The 16,617-nt window shown below is 38.7% G+C and overlaps 1 protein-coding gene across 2 annotated transcripts in view; it reads right to left on the bottom strand.

The window, feature by feature from the left end:
* IPO8 (importin 8) overlaps positions 1-15,176 on the bottom strand; it is an 83,059-nt gene extending 67,883 nt beyond the window's left edge. Inside the window, exons 1-3 of one of the 2 annotated variants that reach the window (XM_003126400.5) lie at positions 14,743-15,176; positions 8,652-8,733; positions 2,685-2,841 (exon numbers count right to left, since the gene is read on the bottom strand). In XM_003126400.5, coding sequence (XP_003126448.2) covers positions 2,685-2,841; positions 8,652-8,733; positions 14,743-14,826 — 323 coding nt within the window. In that variant the 5' untranslated portion in view covers positions 14,827-15,176. The remainder of the gene's footprint in view (positions 1-2,684; positions 2,842-8,651; positions 8,734-14,742) is intronic. The other variant, XM_005664009.3, reaches the window with a different exon arrangement.

The raw sequence follows: 16,617 nt of genomic DNA, 5'->3' as shown, positions 1-16,617 counted from the left end.
AGAAAAACTGCCCCAGTAGCTCAAACTCACTGAAAGAAAACAAACACCAAGGTTGACTGCCTAAAATGAATGACATCTTTCAAATGATAATATCCTAAATACAACTTTGCTTTAAAAAAAGAGAATTTAAAAGTAAATTCATAAAACTTTTTCAAAAAACAGTGGATCCACCCCAGCTCTATAAAATTTCCCAGCTTATTATATTTTGTATTTTGGTTATCATAGCCTAAGAAGAAAACAAAACTAAAAACGTTTTATCACTTCAACTAAAAACGGTCAAAGAAAGTAAAATGGAGGCCCACATCACAGCAAGAAGCACCTCTGTGAGGCCAAGGCTTGAACCATTCATTGTCAGTTCCCAGCCATACAGGATACTACACCTACCAGAGATTCCTCAGATACTAATTTCTATAAGTTGGGTATAAATAATAAGCATTAGCTGGCAATTATTGAAGAGGAAAGCTAAGAGTTTTTCCCCAAGAATTAAAGAAAAAAGCAAGAGGGCAGACATAAAACAGAAAAAAAAAAAAAAAGGCATCTCTTTAATAAAATTACAAAGTTAAGTGATAAAAAAAGATGTGATCACATAATGCATCAGGTCAGGCATCATTCTTCAACTGGATCCCAATTTTAACTGGGATTGAAAAGAAAGTGAAGGCAAAAAATTTCTCTTCTACAAATTATCAGTATATCCTTACATGGTCACTTGCAAATGGTAAGAAAGTAAATCCACAGTGAGAAGAAAAAGGTATGTGTTCAGTTGAATAACTTGAATTCACTGAAATGAAACAAATAATCCTTTTTCCTTATGTTATAAATCAATTTGCAAAAGATCCTTTGTAATACTCTTCTATAAACTTTCAGAATATTTCTTCCAGAGTGGTTAGAGTTAGCCTTCAAGACGTAAGAAAGGCAAAGCTACAAAGAATATCACAATAAAGATATCCTCTTGTGCCACCAGCAACTGTTCCTAAACAACCAGTAGATAATATCTGTATTCAATAAAACTGAAACTTTTCATTCATTTAATCTCATCTTCAGATTAACCCTCTTAATCCTTTCTCATTCCAAGACAAGCAAAGGACAACTGTGAACAGCCATCCTTTCATGTATTACTGTGTAGAAGCATTGCCTACAAGATTCAGAGAGATCTGAAATGCAAAGACTTTGACAAGAAATGGATATCTGGTGGTACCATAGGGAAGCCAGTGCCAGAATGGATGTGGGCAACCAGTGAGAATAAGGATGCTTTTCTTTCACCAGGACATCAATTTTTTCCTCTTAACAAAACAACTGCACAAAGAGGAGTTCCATATTTGTCCTCTTTCCTCACTGTCCCTCTCATACTTCCTTTTCTTTCCTCTGCTTAGGGCATATGTGTATTACACACTCACAGACAAAGATACATCTAAGTTCTTGAAACTAAATAATTTTATTTCCATACCTCGGTTTCTATTATTTCCCTCCTCCATTTTCAAAAGAAACCTAATCACTTGCTCATGTTGAAAAGAATTTGTTTCTCCTATTTTAAAATTGCATTATTCTTCTGACTTCACAGCTTTGCTGTCCAATAGGGGAGCCACTAGCTATGTGCGCACACTGTCACTTAGTCAAAATTAAATTAAAAGTGTAGTCCCGGAGTTCCCGTCGTGGCGCAGTGGTTAACGAATCCGACTAGGAACCATGAGGTTGCGGGTTCGGTCCCTGCCCTTGCTCAGTGGGTTAATGATCCGGCGTTGCCGTGAGCTGTGGTGTAGGTTGCAGGCGCGGCTCGGATCCTGCGTTGCTGTGGCTCTGGCGTGGGCCGGTGGCTACAGCTCCGATTGGACCCCTAGCCTGGGAACCTCCATATGCCGCGGAAGCGGCCCAAAGAAATAGCAAAAAAAAAAAAAAAAAAAAAAAGTGTAGTCCCTCAGGAGTTTCCTCGTGGCTTAGCAGATTAAGGATCCGGCATTGTCACTGCTGTGGCTCAGGTTTGATCCCTGGCCCAGGAACTTCAGCATGCCAAGAGTGCAGCCAGAAAAAAAAAAAAAAAAAAAAAAAAAAAAAAAAAAAAATTAGTTCCTCAGTGACACTAGACACATTTCAAGTACTCAGTTGGCTTTTAGGCCACGTGGCTAAGTATCAGGTAGTGCGGACAGAGATTTCCACCACTGCAGAAAGCTCTAATGGACAGTACTGTGCTACAGCTGCTAATCTAAATTTGGAAAACAAGAGATAATTCTTCTAATTTATACTTTCTCCTCAAAGAAAAAGATACTCAGTTCATAAAAATGAATTAAAAAATAGGTAAAGTGTTACAAAAAGTGGTAGGTTAAAATTCCGAGAAGTCATTTTCCCTGTATCTGGGGAAAGAGAAGCAAATGGTAAAAATCTAAAGGTCATAACTAAGTACATTAGTTATCAATGTAGTAGGGATCTATACAACGATTTTCGTTCCATTTGATTTTTGCTGTAACACTTTTTGTGGCAACTTACAGCAAGTACATCTTTTCTAAACTATTTTAAGACAAAGAATTATAAATGCAAAAAAAAAACAACTAACTAAAACTGTATTATCTGAGTGCCCATCTTCATGACTTTGTATCTTTAACAAAACAAACTTGAGGCCTATGATTAAATCCAACCTCCCTCATTGATATATTTTGTGGCCCTACTAATCAGATAGATATAGTATAATGTACCTCACTAAATCTGGAGACCGAATTATTCCTTCTACAATATTATCACGTATTTGCTGGCGATCATTTTCATGAATGTTGAATGGAAATATTGCTTCTCCTGGTGGAGGTTCTCGGTCCGGCCAGTATTGTGTCACCATGTTCTTCAAGTAAATGGCAGCTAAATGAGAGAAAAAAAAAAAAAATGCTAATGTAGCAGTATTGAAAAAATGGCTTTCATTCAGATTTACAGAGCATGAAAGGCTAAACCCTTCAATGCTAAACATGATACCTAGCAAAAATGGAAAATCTTCCAGTTATAAATAGCCAAGTGGGGAAAGAAATATACATATAAATTTGAAGTTTCTCTTTCGCTAGTAAAGTAAGTCGAAGCAGAAAACATCGTATTAAATCAAGAGTTTATATACAGAAAAATGATCTAGAACTCAAGTATGTATCTTTAGACTAAATACATGATGATCTAAACGAAACTCTACTAACTGCAAACTGCACTTTGAGATCATGAGTCATACTATTTATAAGGCCTAATACTGAAAAACAAAAATTATTTGAGAGAGAGAGAATTAGTTAGTTTGGGGTTTTGTCTTTTTTTATATCAGATCAAACAGGTTCTAGACTAAGTATCATCTTTTACTTCAGTATTTTTATTATATACTAGTCACTGGTAATAAAAACACATAAACTGTTGAAAAAATGAATAAATGATCTAAGAATATGGTCCAACCTGTCAGCACTTCTGACTAATTTCATGAAATTAATCTTTGCAAAAAGAAAAATCATATTATACACCAAACCATTTTAATCCCTACAGAACTAGTCTTATAAATAAAAATAAGTGTGAAAAATAGTGTGATTTCTGTTTTATGGTTAGTTGTCTTCTTTTTGTTCTGTCTGTTTTGTTTTTTCAGGCAGCAAAGATACAGACAAGATAAAAATCATGGACTTAACTCATAATTCAGTCATCAAATGCTGTTAATTTTATAACTAAAAAAATATTTTTATTATGGGACACCATATCAGATGGCCTATATAAAAGGCACACTACAAATTTGTATGTGTTGAAATAAACCGCTGATTAGTTAAAGCTGAAATGAATAACTTGAAAAGAAAATATTAATTACTCTTATGGATAACCATAGATTACCAAGAATAAAGGAAAAATACCAAAAATAATTTAAACTCTACCAATAATCTAAAATCTTCCTTCAATCATTTAACTCAAGTATCTAACCATTTGCCAGAGCTAAGAAAGAAAACAGAAATTTTTGTCTCCATTCATAAAGAAATTAAGTATTCAAATTTGCTTTTCTGCAAAATTCACTTACAATTTCAAACATCTTAGTTTGAAACTGACTTTAAAACACACACACACTTCTCTCCTTCTCAAACTCACCTAAGCTCTATCCTCTGGACCCAGAGCCACCCTACACAGGGCAACTGGGTTCCATAACCTCACAGCGGAAGGATGCCAATAAACTCAGTGAAGAAGAATGCTGTGTTTTCTGAGTTGATGCTTCTAAGCTTCACCATTTTTCATAGGAATTTAGTAGCCCCTATCTCCCTTGTTATTACTTTAATCTGTTAAAGGTTAGGAAATAAAGTAACATAATGTCTATACTATATCTAAAACAAGATTGATTCTGAGTAAGAGCCAAGGAATTTCCTACAAATAGGACACATGAGTTCTAACAAAACAGTTACTTGAAGTCATTCTAGACTAATAAGAGGCACCGTTCTGTTTGTTTCCAGGTTCTATATTCTCGAAAAACTGAAATTAACTTAACAAATAACCTGTGAATAACTTAACTATAAACTTAATCTTTAAAGCCTCTCCCTATCCATCTTTTGGAAATACATATTCCAAAAGTCAGAACAAAAAGAAGACAACTAATGAAAACCAGAAATCACCCTATTTTTCAAATGTTGGTCCCACATCAGTCATCAACAATGACTTTTTCAGGTCTAATGTAATACGTCTCAACTACTTTTCTTTTTTTGGCTTTTATAGGGCCGCATATGGAAGTTCCCAGGCTAGGGGTTGAATCAGAGCTGTAGCTGCCAGCCTAAACCACAACCACAGCAATGCCAGATCCAAGCCACATCTACAACCTACACCACAGCTCATGACAACGCAGAATCCTTAGCCCACTGAGCGAGGCCAGGGATTGAACCCACATTCTCATGGTTACTAATCAGGTTCGTTACTGCTGAGCCACAGCGGGAACTCAACTACCGCTTTTAAATTCAAATTATTTCTGCTCATAGCAACTCCAAAACGTACTAATGGAAGTACATTTCAGAACCTAAGTTTACATATATTAAAGAGTCTCTTCTCTTTATAGGTAAGGAGTGAAAAACTGGAAGTCATTTGAGAGATTTCTGACAACTATCCTAAATTTAAGATTGGCTCCCTTCTCTGAACATTACATGGTAATATTAATAATGTTAATAAGCTTGTCAATACCTCAAAAGGAAAACATGGAGCAAACATCCAAATTTATTTTGTTTTGTTTGCCCATATCAAAATATTACCTTTTTTCCCGATTTCTTCAAAGTAAGGTAATATAGGACATTGACTAATAAGCTTGCTTGATAATAGCAAGAATATTTCAGAATTGCCCACAAGCTACATATCTGGACAAAACTATAAGGCATAAAGATACATGCACCTCTATGTTCATTGCAACACTATTCACAGTAGCCAAGACATGGAAACAACCTAAATGTCCATCGACAGATGAATGGATAAAGATGATATACATATATACAGTGGAATACCACTCAGCCATAAAAATGAATGAAATAGTGTCATTTACAGCAACATGGATGGACCTAGAGATTATCAAACTCAGTGAAGTCAGGAAGAGACAAAAACCATATAGTATCATTTACATGTAGAATATAAAATACAATCAAAATAACTTATCTATGAAATATAAACAGACTCACAGACAGAGAATAAACTTGTGGTTGCTGGGGGGGCGGGGTTGAGGTGGGGGAGGGACAGACTGAGAGTTTGAGATTAGCAAATGCAAACTATATATATATATATATATATATATATATATATATATATATATATAATATCCAAAAACTAACATAACATTGTAAATCAACCATATTTCAATAAAAATAAATTCAGAAAAAGGGAAAAAACTGCCCAGGAAAAAAAAATCAAGAACTGAAAATTTTAGAGAACTATAATCTTTCACTTAATATTAGCATAATTTTTTACAGCTTTATACAGGCTTACATTTTTTTAATCAAAGCCACATCATTCTTTTTCAAATATCATGCTAAAATGATGCATTATCTCTCTGGGTGTTACTATCATATTCTTGGGACCTCTGTTTTTTGTTGTTGTTGTTGGTTTTTTTGTCTTTTTGCCGTTTTCTAAGGCCGCTCCCGCGGCATATGGAGGTTTCCCAGACTAGGGGTCTAACCGGAGCCGTAGCCACCGGCCTACACCAGAGCCACAGTAACGCGGGATCTGAGCCGTGTCTGCGACCCACACCACAGCTCACGGCAGTGCCAGATCCTTAACCTACTGAGCAAGGCCAGGAATTGAACCCACAACCTCATGGTTCCTAGTCGGATTCGTTAACCACTGAGCCACGACGGGAACTCCAGGACCTCTGTATTTTAATAATAGACTAAACAGAACAGAAAACTTATAAATGGCACTTAAATTTATGATAGTTACAGTAGAATTCTACATAGTATATTTCATACTGTTGATAAAAGAGATGTTCTAAACCAGAAAGTTGTCCTAATATATTAGGAAATGGTCAACCACCAAGACAAACTCTGTCCTGTGGCTAACAAATTTGAAATCTACATAAATTATGAAGAAAAAAGTATCCTTTAAATGCCATTAACATTTTATATCAAAATACACCCAAGTTTTGGTTACCTAAGTTATTAAGACTCAAAGTTGTATAGAGTTGGTGAGGACATGGAGAACCCAGCATTCTAATGCATTATTGATAGAAAGAGCAAACAAATGCAACTTGGGGATAAGATTCAAAATTCTAAATGTTAATACTTCTAATATCCTTCACCTGCTAATATCCTTCACCTTTCCATGTTACAATTTATTCTATGAAAATATCCCCATGGATATACAGAGATATGTGTCCAAGGATGCTCATTTTAGCATTGTCTCTATTAACAACAACAAAAAGGGACAATAAAGGAAATGTCCATTAATATCAGATAATTATAAATAAACCACCATAATTCTAATACAAACAAATACTTGAATAATTGTTATAAAGAATAAAGCACATGTATGTGCACTGACATGGAATGATTCCCCAAGGGTATATGGCTAAATTTTAAAAAGGAAATTATAAAATCACATGTGTAATACAAACAGATTTTTGTTACTTTTTAAAACCAGCATATCTACAGCATATCTGGTTTTTGTAATGTTTATATGTCATATAAAGAAGACATATTTAATTAGCACATTGCTTTAAGATCTTTAAAAATTCTATTTCTACAAAGCTTCATAATAGGAACTTCACAATGGATCTATAAACACATAGGTTATTAAAATAAGTTCCACTGGAGTTCCCATTGCGGCTCAGAGGTAACGAGCCTGACTAGTATCCATGAGGATGCAGGTTCAATCCCTGGCCTCGCTCAGTGAATTAAGGATCCGGCACTGCCATGAGCTGCATTGTAGGCATACACGGCTCAGATCCCCTGTGGCATAGGCCAGCAGCTGCAGCCCAGATTCAACTCCTGGCCTGGGAACTTCCATATGCCGCAGGTGGTGCCCTAAAAAGCAATAAATAAATAAATAAATAGGTTTGATTTAGCAAAATGTGGTTTCAAAACAGTCCTATTTTATAAAACAAAGATTAAACAGAGTCAAAGATCAAACTGTTTCAAAACACTTACATAAGTCTTATAAACTTCATTAAAGTAAAAAATAATTCCAACGTGAATGTTTTTCCAAAGGTTTTTCTAATCTTAACCACAAAGGGATTGTTTAGGAAAGCAAACACATTGCTATAAATATTTTTCCTAAGCTTAATGATTTCTTTTTCATTCTGTTATGTTCAAGTAAAATAAATATGTTTATCCGCATGCAGAGTATAACCCCTTTTCTATAAAATCGTTCCTCTATCTAGAAAGTTATCTAGATATCTGAACACATGCAAAGACTAATAATGTTCACCTTTTCTGAGTGATGAATGTCAGGTAATTTTTTTTTTTTTTACTTTTTTCTTTGTATTTTTCTCTGTTGCCCAAATTATCTATGAGTATGTGTCACATAATTTTTAAAGGTCTCTTTAATTATATATATTTTAATAGTTGTCATTTTACCCCCTTTATGTTGACATTATTCTCTTTTCAGGACTCATGACACTCCAAGGCTTTCTTCATTTTTTTACCTTCTGGGTTCTAATGACCAGCTCACAAAAAAAGCAAAAAGAAGAACAATACACAACATTAAGGAACTATCCCTAAGGTCCCACAGACTCAAAAGTAAGTGCCATGTTTCTAACAAAAGTCCTGCTTGCTGCCCAGCCACGTGGTTAGGAGCACCTATGTGATACACTGCTTCCTGATCTGATGCACGAATGGGGCTGAATTCACATATATAAAACACGGTCTTAACCTGTGGGCCCAAAGGCAAGGCCACGGGGAATCATAAAATATTAGGGACAGAAAGCTACTAAAACTGGGAAAGCTAAGAGGGGAAAATAGCAAAGTTACAAGGAAGAGGCAGAAAGAAGCTGGAAGGGAGAAGAGCAAAGAAAAAACTAGGGCATATTTAAGAGCTCAGTATGGACCTCTAAATTTCCAGGCAAAAAGAGAGTGAGTTTTTAAGGCATTAGAAATACTTCATGTGTGTATGTTTTCAAAGAAAGAAGATACTTGGAATTGAAATAAAAACTCTAGTTCTACTTTTTCCCACAAATAAATTTATAAAGGATTAAAAAAGAACCAACTCACCTGCCTGTCGTACTGGGAATTCCACATGGTCAGAGACTATAATCCGAAGTAAACTGGGGGCAAAATTGATAATCTTGTAAGACTGAAATTACAAAGAAATATTTCATAAAAAAATAGGGCAATATAAATGAATACCTATTAGCACCTGTTACTGAATATATCACTATAATAAAATAATATTAAAAATAATATAAAATAAATAACTTAAGTGAGAAAAACTCTTCAAAGCAAAATGATTACTAAAATACTTCAAATCAAAAAATTTACTCAGAAAAAATTGATGAATAAAAGATAACATTTTTATGTTTCTTGGACTTACACTGTCAAAATGCTCTCCAGAAAGGGTGTAGCATTAACACTCCCAAGAGTAATATATTACGTGTCCATCTATCTTATTATTCCTTTGAAAATTTTATACCTTATTTGTATTTTAAATGACATTTCTTTTACTTTGAACTTTTTTTCCTGTTTGTTGGCTATTTGTTTTCTTTCTATTCCACTTACCCTTTGGTCAATAGGGTATTTGTTTTATTCTAAAATTCTAGGAACAGAGTTCCCGTCATGGCTCAGTGTTAACGAAATCCAACTAGGAACCATGAGGTTGAGGGTTCAATCCATGGCCTTGCTCAGTGGGTTAAGGATCTGGTGTTGCCGTGAACTGTGGTGTAGGTTGCAGACACCGCTGGGATCCCGTATTGCTGTGGCTCTGGCACAGGCCAGCGGCTACAGCTCCGATTAGACCCCTAGCCTGGGAACCTCCATATGCCACCGGAGCAGCCCTAGAAATAGCAAAAAGACCAAAAAAAATAATAATAATAATAAAATAAAATTCTAGGAACTATTTATAAATTTAAGATCTTAACTTTTATGACTTAACCATTGCAAGTGTTTATATGCTATTTGTGCTTCAATTTTGTTTATTGTATTTCTGACAAACAAAAAAACAGGGAGGGAGTTCCCACCATGGCACAACAGGATCCACGGCATCTCTGTACCACCATGACACAGGTTCAGTTCCGTGGGCCTTTAACCCAGCACAGTGGGTTAAAGGATCCGGCACTGCCACAGCTGCAGCATAGGTCACAATGTGGCTTGGATCTGATCCCCGGCCCAGGAACTTCCATATGCCTTAGGGCAGCCAAAAAAAAAAAGGAAAATAGGGACACATGGGCTACAGAAAATAGGAGATCCAACATAAGAAAATGGACAATAGCAGTGCATGAACTATAAAGAGGAACCAGTGCAGACTGGAACAGGGTGCCTCACAGGACAGTGTTGAAAACTATTGTCGCCAGCTGCCCTCTGCTGCTAGGGCATCTTTTAAATTTAACAATGCAGAAGTGAGCCCATGCTGATGAAGTGCCTGCTGCCTGGGCCATTTCTCCCCAAAGACATGTCCAGCTTTGACCTACTCCTTAGTCTGGCCATGGTTGACTTTGGAAGCAAAAAAAAGAGAGAAAGAGAGAGAATGCAGTCCATTCCTTCTGACCACAATCCCTCCAGATGCCAGTACCTGGAGCATATTACAGGCCTGCCATATTCCCAGAGCTTCCACTCAGCCCTGCCTGCTGACATTCCCAGAAAAGACTCATAAATTCTCAGTGAGGCTAAAGCCAGACAATGACTTACCTCCTCCCTGCTTACCTCCTCCCAGGAGCTTGGACCTAGGGAGGGATCCCTTTCAGTACCTAACTAGGTGGGTGTAGGCATACCACTCCATTTGTTAATTTACCACCTTTCCTATTCATTTATTTTTAACAGTATGTATGTATTTATTTATTTATCTATTTACTTATGTCTTTTGAGGGCTGCACCCACAGCATATGGAGGTTCCCAGGCTAGGGGTCGAGAATCGGAGCTGTAGCTGCTGGCCTATGCCACAGCCATGGCAACATCAGATCTGAGGCCGCATCTACGACCTACACCACAGCTCAAGGCAATGCCGAATCCTTAACCCACCAAGCAAGGCCAGGGATCAAACCTGTGTCCTCATGGATACTAGTCAGATTTGTTTTCACTAAGCCACGATGAGAACTCCAACAGCATTTTTTTCTTTTTTCTTTTTAGGGCCGCACCCGTAGCATATGGAGATACCCAGGCCAGGGGTCAAATCGGAGCTACAGCTGCCAACCTACGCCACAACAACAGCAACATCAGATCCGAGCCACATCTGTGACCTACACCACAGCTCAGGGAAATGCCAGATCCTTAACCCACTGAGCGGGGCCAGGGATCAAACCCCGCATCCTCATGGATACTAATGGGAACTCCTTAAAGTAGTTTTTTATGATAACAGATTTCTTTTAATAGCAATTTACAGGACTCAAAATTAACACAGATTTAGCTCAATCTCACCTTCCACACCTACATTCTTATAAAATAACTCATGTTTATAACCTTTGAGACACTGGAGGATCCTGTAGTGAATCAATGAGTAAAACATCTCTTTAGTTTAGTTCTAATCTACATAGTTTAGTTACTTATTATACACAAGTACAAAATAACCTTTAGACTTAGAGTAAAACTACTTTTAAAAAGTGGATGCTACTTTATTGCAACACTGTTGCCACTATACACATTTTGGAACTCCTCTTTTCACAACTGCCATTTCAAAGAACTTTCTGCAACTTTTTGTCTTCTCCTTTCAGCCTTGATTCAATCTATGTGAATTTGGCCAGCTAAAACATTCAGTGGTAAATTCAGATAGTCTCATACTACTTTCCTTGCAAATATTTATCCAGTTTCCTTTTCCACCGTGGCCTTCAAGTTTCGAAGAAGAAGAATACACCTTTCAATGATTTCTTGAAAGGACTTATATCAGTGAAGTTTTCTGAAAATAAAGTTTCCTTGCTTAGCTAAATTCTGCATTTTCTGAGACCTCGTCTAAAGCAAAGAACTGATATTCTCCCACTCTGTTTCACTGCCACCTTTACATTAACTTTTTCAGCCCTCCAACACACCAAGTTGAGGGCCTTTACTGAACTTGCTCTTCCCTCTCTTCTTCTCCCAGTTCTTCACCTCTTCACAACATCTAGGTCTCTGCTTGATGTCATTCTTCAGAGACTGACCACCCTACTTAAACATTCCAACACTCTCTCCAGGGCTTTATTCTCTATAGCACTTATTACCTGAAATTGTATTATTTTTCTCCACTAGAATGCAAGCTCTATGACAAATACGTTATTTATTAATGATAAATATTTTATTCATACAAGCAAACTCTCTTAAAGGTCAATAAAAATGATACATACAGATACATGGAAAAGAAGAGATTCCAAAGCTTGGCAATGAAAGTAATATCTTGGAGTTCCCATCGTGGCACAGTGGTTAACGAATCCGACTAGAAACCATGAGGTTGCAGGTTTGGTCCCTGCCCTTGCTCAGTGGGTTAACGATCAGGTGTTGCCGTGAGCTGTGGGGTAGGTTGCAGATGTGGCTCGGATCCCGCGTTGCTGTGGCTCTGGCGTAGGCTGGTGGCTACAGCTCCAATTCAACCCCTAGCTTGGGAACCTCCATATGCCATGGGAGCGACCCAAATAAATAGTGAAAAAAAAGACAAAAAAGAAAAAAAAAAGAAAGTAATATCTTGATTTCCCTATAGAGCCTATATGGATGGAGAATGATTTATTAAGAAACCTTTCCAGATGTCCTTGTTGGCACAGTGGCTTAAGGATCCTGTGTGGTCAGTGCATTGACTGAGATTGCTGCCATGGCACCAGTTTGATCCTTGGCCCAGGAATTTCTACATGCTGCAGGGCACAGCCAAAAAAAGAAAAAAAGAAAAAACAAAAACACCTTGAAAGAGGTATCTATCCATCCCTACTTTCCTATGCTGTTGCCAAAGGGACTTCTGGGTTTAAAGACAATGACAAGTGTGTACAGGATACATTCTTAATACCCTCCAATAAAACTACACACTTCCCCAGAGAAACAATATCTGATATAACAGTCAAGGAACCACTCACTGGTAACAAAACAATGTCAGCTACAGAAAAAATATAGTTCTAAATAAGAATTTATCTTTTGGAACACAGGCTGTTATATTTTGAAACTGCCTATTCTTCTAAATGCCAACTGACAAATCAATCAGGACACTGTAGAAACTGCCCCCATTTCCTACACAGAGCATATTTGCTGATGAGGGACCTAGACTAAAATAAATGAGCTGGACTCTAATCTTTTATGGTAGACTACCCACCTGTTTATCCCACAAAGAAGGATGCTACAGTTGTGGTAAAGTATAAGCATACAAAGCCCGACCTTAAAATCATATTTTATTAAAAGATTATGTGACATTATACTTTGGTCATCTATTTAACAGAAAATTCAAAAAAAGCTTAAAAGCATGTTAATCCAAAGCATTATACAAAATATAATGCTAAATGAGTGACATAGCAATAAGCTACTTTTAGAAGCTGCAGAGGAAACTGCAGTCTGTGATGACTTGAGAGGATATTGTGCAGGGCAGGGTAGAGTAAGGTTGGAATGGATTTGCTATGAAAGAAAGGGTCCTAAATGTCTTTGCAGTTCTGAAGTTTTTCTCACCTACATTTTCCTCATCTGTAAAGTCAACTGCACTTATACACTGATGACTAAGAAACAAAGCAACAGTAGGCTAACAGAGGCAGGGAAATACAACATGATATCAAAGATATGATCCCCTATAGACACTGTAAAAATAACATCTGGCCTCACCATGAAGAGAAGAGGGTCACAAACAGGCCAACTGCCCTGTTCATACTAGCAGACTGCAAATTCAGCTCTTGCTTTGTCCCTCCTAACCAAAGCCTGGATTACTACTCTTCCAGCCAAGCAGTATATAGTACTTTTTCTCTGCAAAGCCTCGGACAGGTACTGTCTTTTAACTTTCCCCTATTGTAAGTGAGAGCCCTTTTCTTTTTGAAGTACCAAAACATTCCCTTTGGGGCTTCAGTTCAACTCAACCTTCTCTCCAGAGTCAGTGTTGTCACTCACTCTTTTAACACATGGAAATCCTAGATTCACACTTATTCCACTGGATTTCCCATTAAAATAACCCCTTTCAAAGGTTCACAGTTTAACCAGGGAAAACTTAACTCCCACAGAACATTTACTTGGGAAAGTCGTTGTTACACTTTAGGAAACACAGAATCACCTAGTTAGCTAATTAAAACACCAATCATTAGACCCCACTCCCAGAGTTTCTTTAAAGTCTAGAGTGAAGCCCCATAATTTGCACTTCCAACAAGTTCCCAAATGACACTGATGCTACTTATCCTGGGCAACACTTTGAGAACCACTAATTTAGGTATATTTCTTTACATTTTAAGGATTACTGCAACCTCAAACAGCTGTCACTCTATCCATTAACAGACCTTAATTCGTACTTTTTAGTGAGAAGGCTGTGATTTATTCCTACAGGTGAGGAGGAAAATATAAGCTAGTATGGAAATGTCGGTGCTATCACTCGAACTAAGGCTAGTTCATAAAGATAGAGGATGGAAGATAAAAGAAAGTCTTACACATTTTACCATTTATAAAAAATTCCTACAAATATTACTCGGCGTATCTTTTGTAAAGCAGTACCACCATGAAAAAACTCTTCCGGCAGCATTTCCCAGCGCTCCAACAAAACTGCCAATCAGTGTCTACACGGTCCTGCCAACCCCGCAGAAGCAGGCAATGGGCAGGGTTTGCCAGAGCAACACCTAAAAAGGGCTGGATCTGCAGAAAAACCGAACTCAGATTTGAATTTTAGGTGTATTTTCCCACCAAGTCAGCGAACTTAAGGAAAAGAAATCACACCCTGAAAACACTAGCAAAGCTTGCTAAAGCTTCTTTTTGCGAACCAAACGGGCTCAACAAACTGCACTAGGGAAGGAAAACGACAGGAAAGATGCAAAGGTGGCCAACAGGTGCGTGAGCCGCTGAGAAAAGATCCCAGGAGAGCGGCGCCACCGGACCCCGGAGCGGGGGCTGGGGCGGGGGTGGGACAGGCCGAGAGACGCGTCGGGGTCGGGGCCCGGGTGCTGGTGGAGATCCGGGGTGCGGAGAAGAGAGAGCCCCGAGAGCCAGCTCGGCGGCAGGGGGGCGCCGCAGGCCCGCTCCTCACCTGGTTGAGTTCATTCTCAGCTGCAATCCGCAGCTTCGGGTCGATGGTGCCCTTCAGCGCCTGGATGATCCGGTTGAGGTCCATCTCCCGGGCGGGGGCTCCGCGGCCCCCGGACCAGTAGGCCAGACAGCAGCTTTAGTTTTTCTTTTGACCCTCTCAGCCTCCTCCTCCGCGACCCCTGCACTACCTCACTCCCCAACCTCCGCCACCGTCGCCACCTGCAGCCACTTGCTGCGCCACTCTGACTCCGCGCCCCCTGTCCTCCCTTTCTACCCCCCACAACTCGCTCTCCATTCACCCTTTTACGACAGCCGGTGGGAGGCGGGAGAAGTAAGAAGAGGAAGCGGCGCCTCTTTTACGGCGGCCTCTTCCCCCGGGCGTGATGCTATATGGCTGCTCCTACTGGCGGCCACCATGCTCCTGTACGGAAAGTGGTCTCGGCTTCTTCCCCAGAGGAAAACGTCTCACCAGCTCCGGCAGGAGGCCGCCTTGCTGCCATACGGAAAACAGCCTCCCGCCTCTTCCCAGAGAGGGAAACGAGCTGGCTAGGTGTCTCTTACAGCTGCTTCCAAATTAAGCATGTATGGATGGAGCGGCACTTTTTGTTAGTCCGAGAACCGTTTGGGCATCATTACAACGGAGCCTCTTCCAGAGCAGACTTTTTGGGACCTTGAGATCATCTAGCCCACGGGAGGACGGACTTCCCTCGGTCTGTGGGAGCCATCATTAGTTCTTTCATTCACACACTCATTGACTGAACATTTTTAAACATGTATTTTTGAGCCCGCGTACTGAGATATTTAGGTACCACATTATAACAAAATGAATTCAATGCAGGTTACTATGAAGGAACTTAGGGTGTGATAGAAGACACAAAGGTAAACAAAAAATATACTTAAACAAAGTAACTGTGGAAATACAGAGATCAGAGGAACTGATATGCCTGAGAGTTTCCGAAATTTTTTCAAATCTTTTCAGAAAAACAGTTAAAGGCAAGAAAGGTTATACTGTTTCCACTGTGGACATATCTGGCCCCACAATTTCAATAGCATAAAAATATGAAAGAGCTAGTTGTTCCTGAGGTTAACCCAGAAAAAGAGAGTTCAGATTACATTTGTAAAGATGACTGTGGGCAAAATGCAATTAAAAGGGGTGTGATCGTTCCAGGAGCAGATAATCGGGAAGGACTGGTTCAGTTAACTGGGTTCAATGTAGAGTAGAAAATACGTGGCGGAAAACTTAGATGCCTGAAATCCCTCCTCTCTGCAGAAGCTGTAAATGGGACCACACCCTTCAGCTGGGTGCAAAAGTGCCTAGTTCTCTGGCTTCTCCAGTTTTGCCTGTTCTCTACATTTCCATCAGAGTAATGTTTCTTAACAGTCAATATTGTCATGTTCCTTACTTGATGATATCCTATCAATTTCCAGGTAAAATACAAACTCCTTAGCACTTCAAGTTATTATGAAACATAGTGCCTTTCATCCTCACACTATTTCCTTATCCCACTCTCTTGGACCTCAGGGATCTAAAACTCCTTGACCTCTGAAACCTTAACTCCAGTATCCTCTTTTCAATTTAGGACCCTTTTCTTCCATTTTTTCTCTCCCTCAATAATTCTATACTTGTTTTCCAACCCAGTCACTTTTCAGTCCTCCTAGCTTATCCAGTCCTGACCACATACACATCCTTCTCTGCTGTTCAACTCCCAATTTAACTTTTCATATCTACCCTTGACCCACTGTGCAAATTGACACTGTTACAAATTGACACTGTGTTCTTTTATCGGGCTCAACAATCCTATTTGTTTCCTTTGTTCAGCAAAATCTTCAGCACCTCAGCAACTGTCCCAACCCTTGAGACCCTTCTCAAACTCCC

The sequence above is a fragment of the Sus scrofa genome, chromosome 5 (assembly GCF_000003025.6).
Source record: "Sus scrofa isolate TJ Tabasco breed Duroc chromosome 5, Sscrofa11.1, whole genome shotgun sequence".
In the NCBI taxonomy this organism is placed as follows: domain Eukaryota; kingdom Metazoa; phylum Chordata; class Mammalia; order Artiodactyla; family Suidae; genus Sus; species Sus scrofa.
The sequence above is the reverse complement of the archived record's forward strand: the minus strand, read 5'-3'. Positions and strand labels throughout refer to the sequence as shown.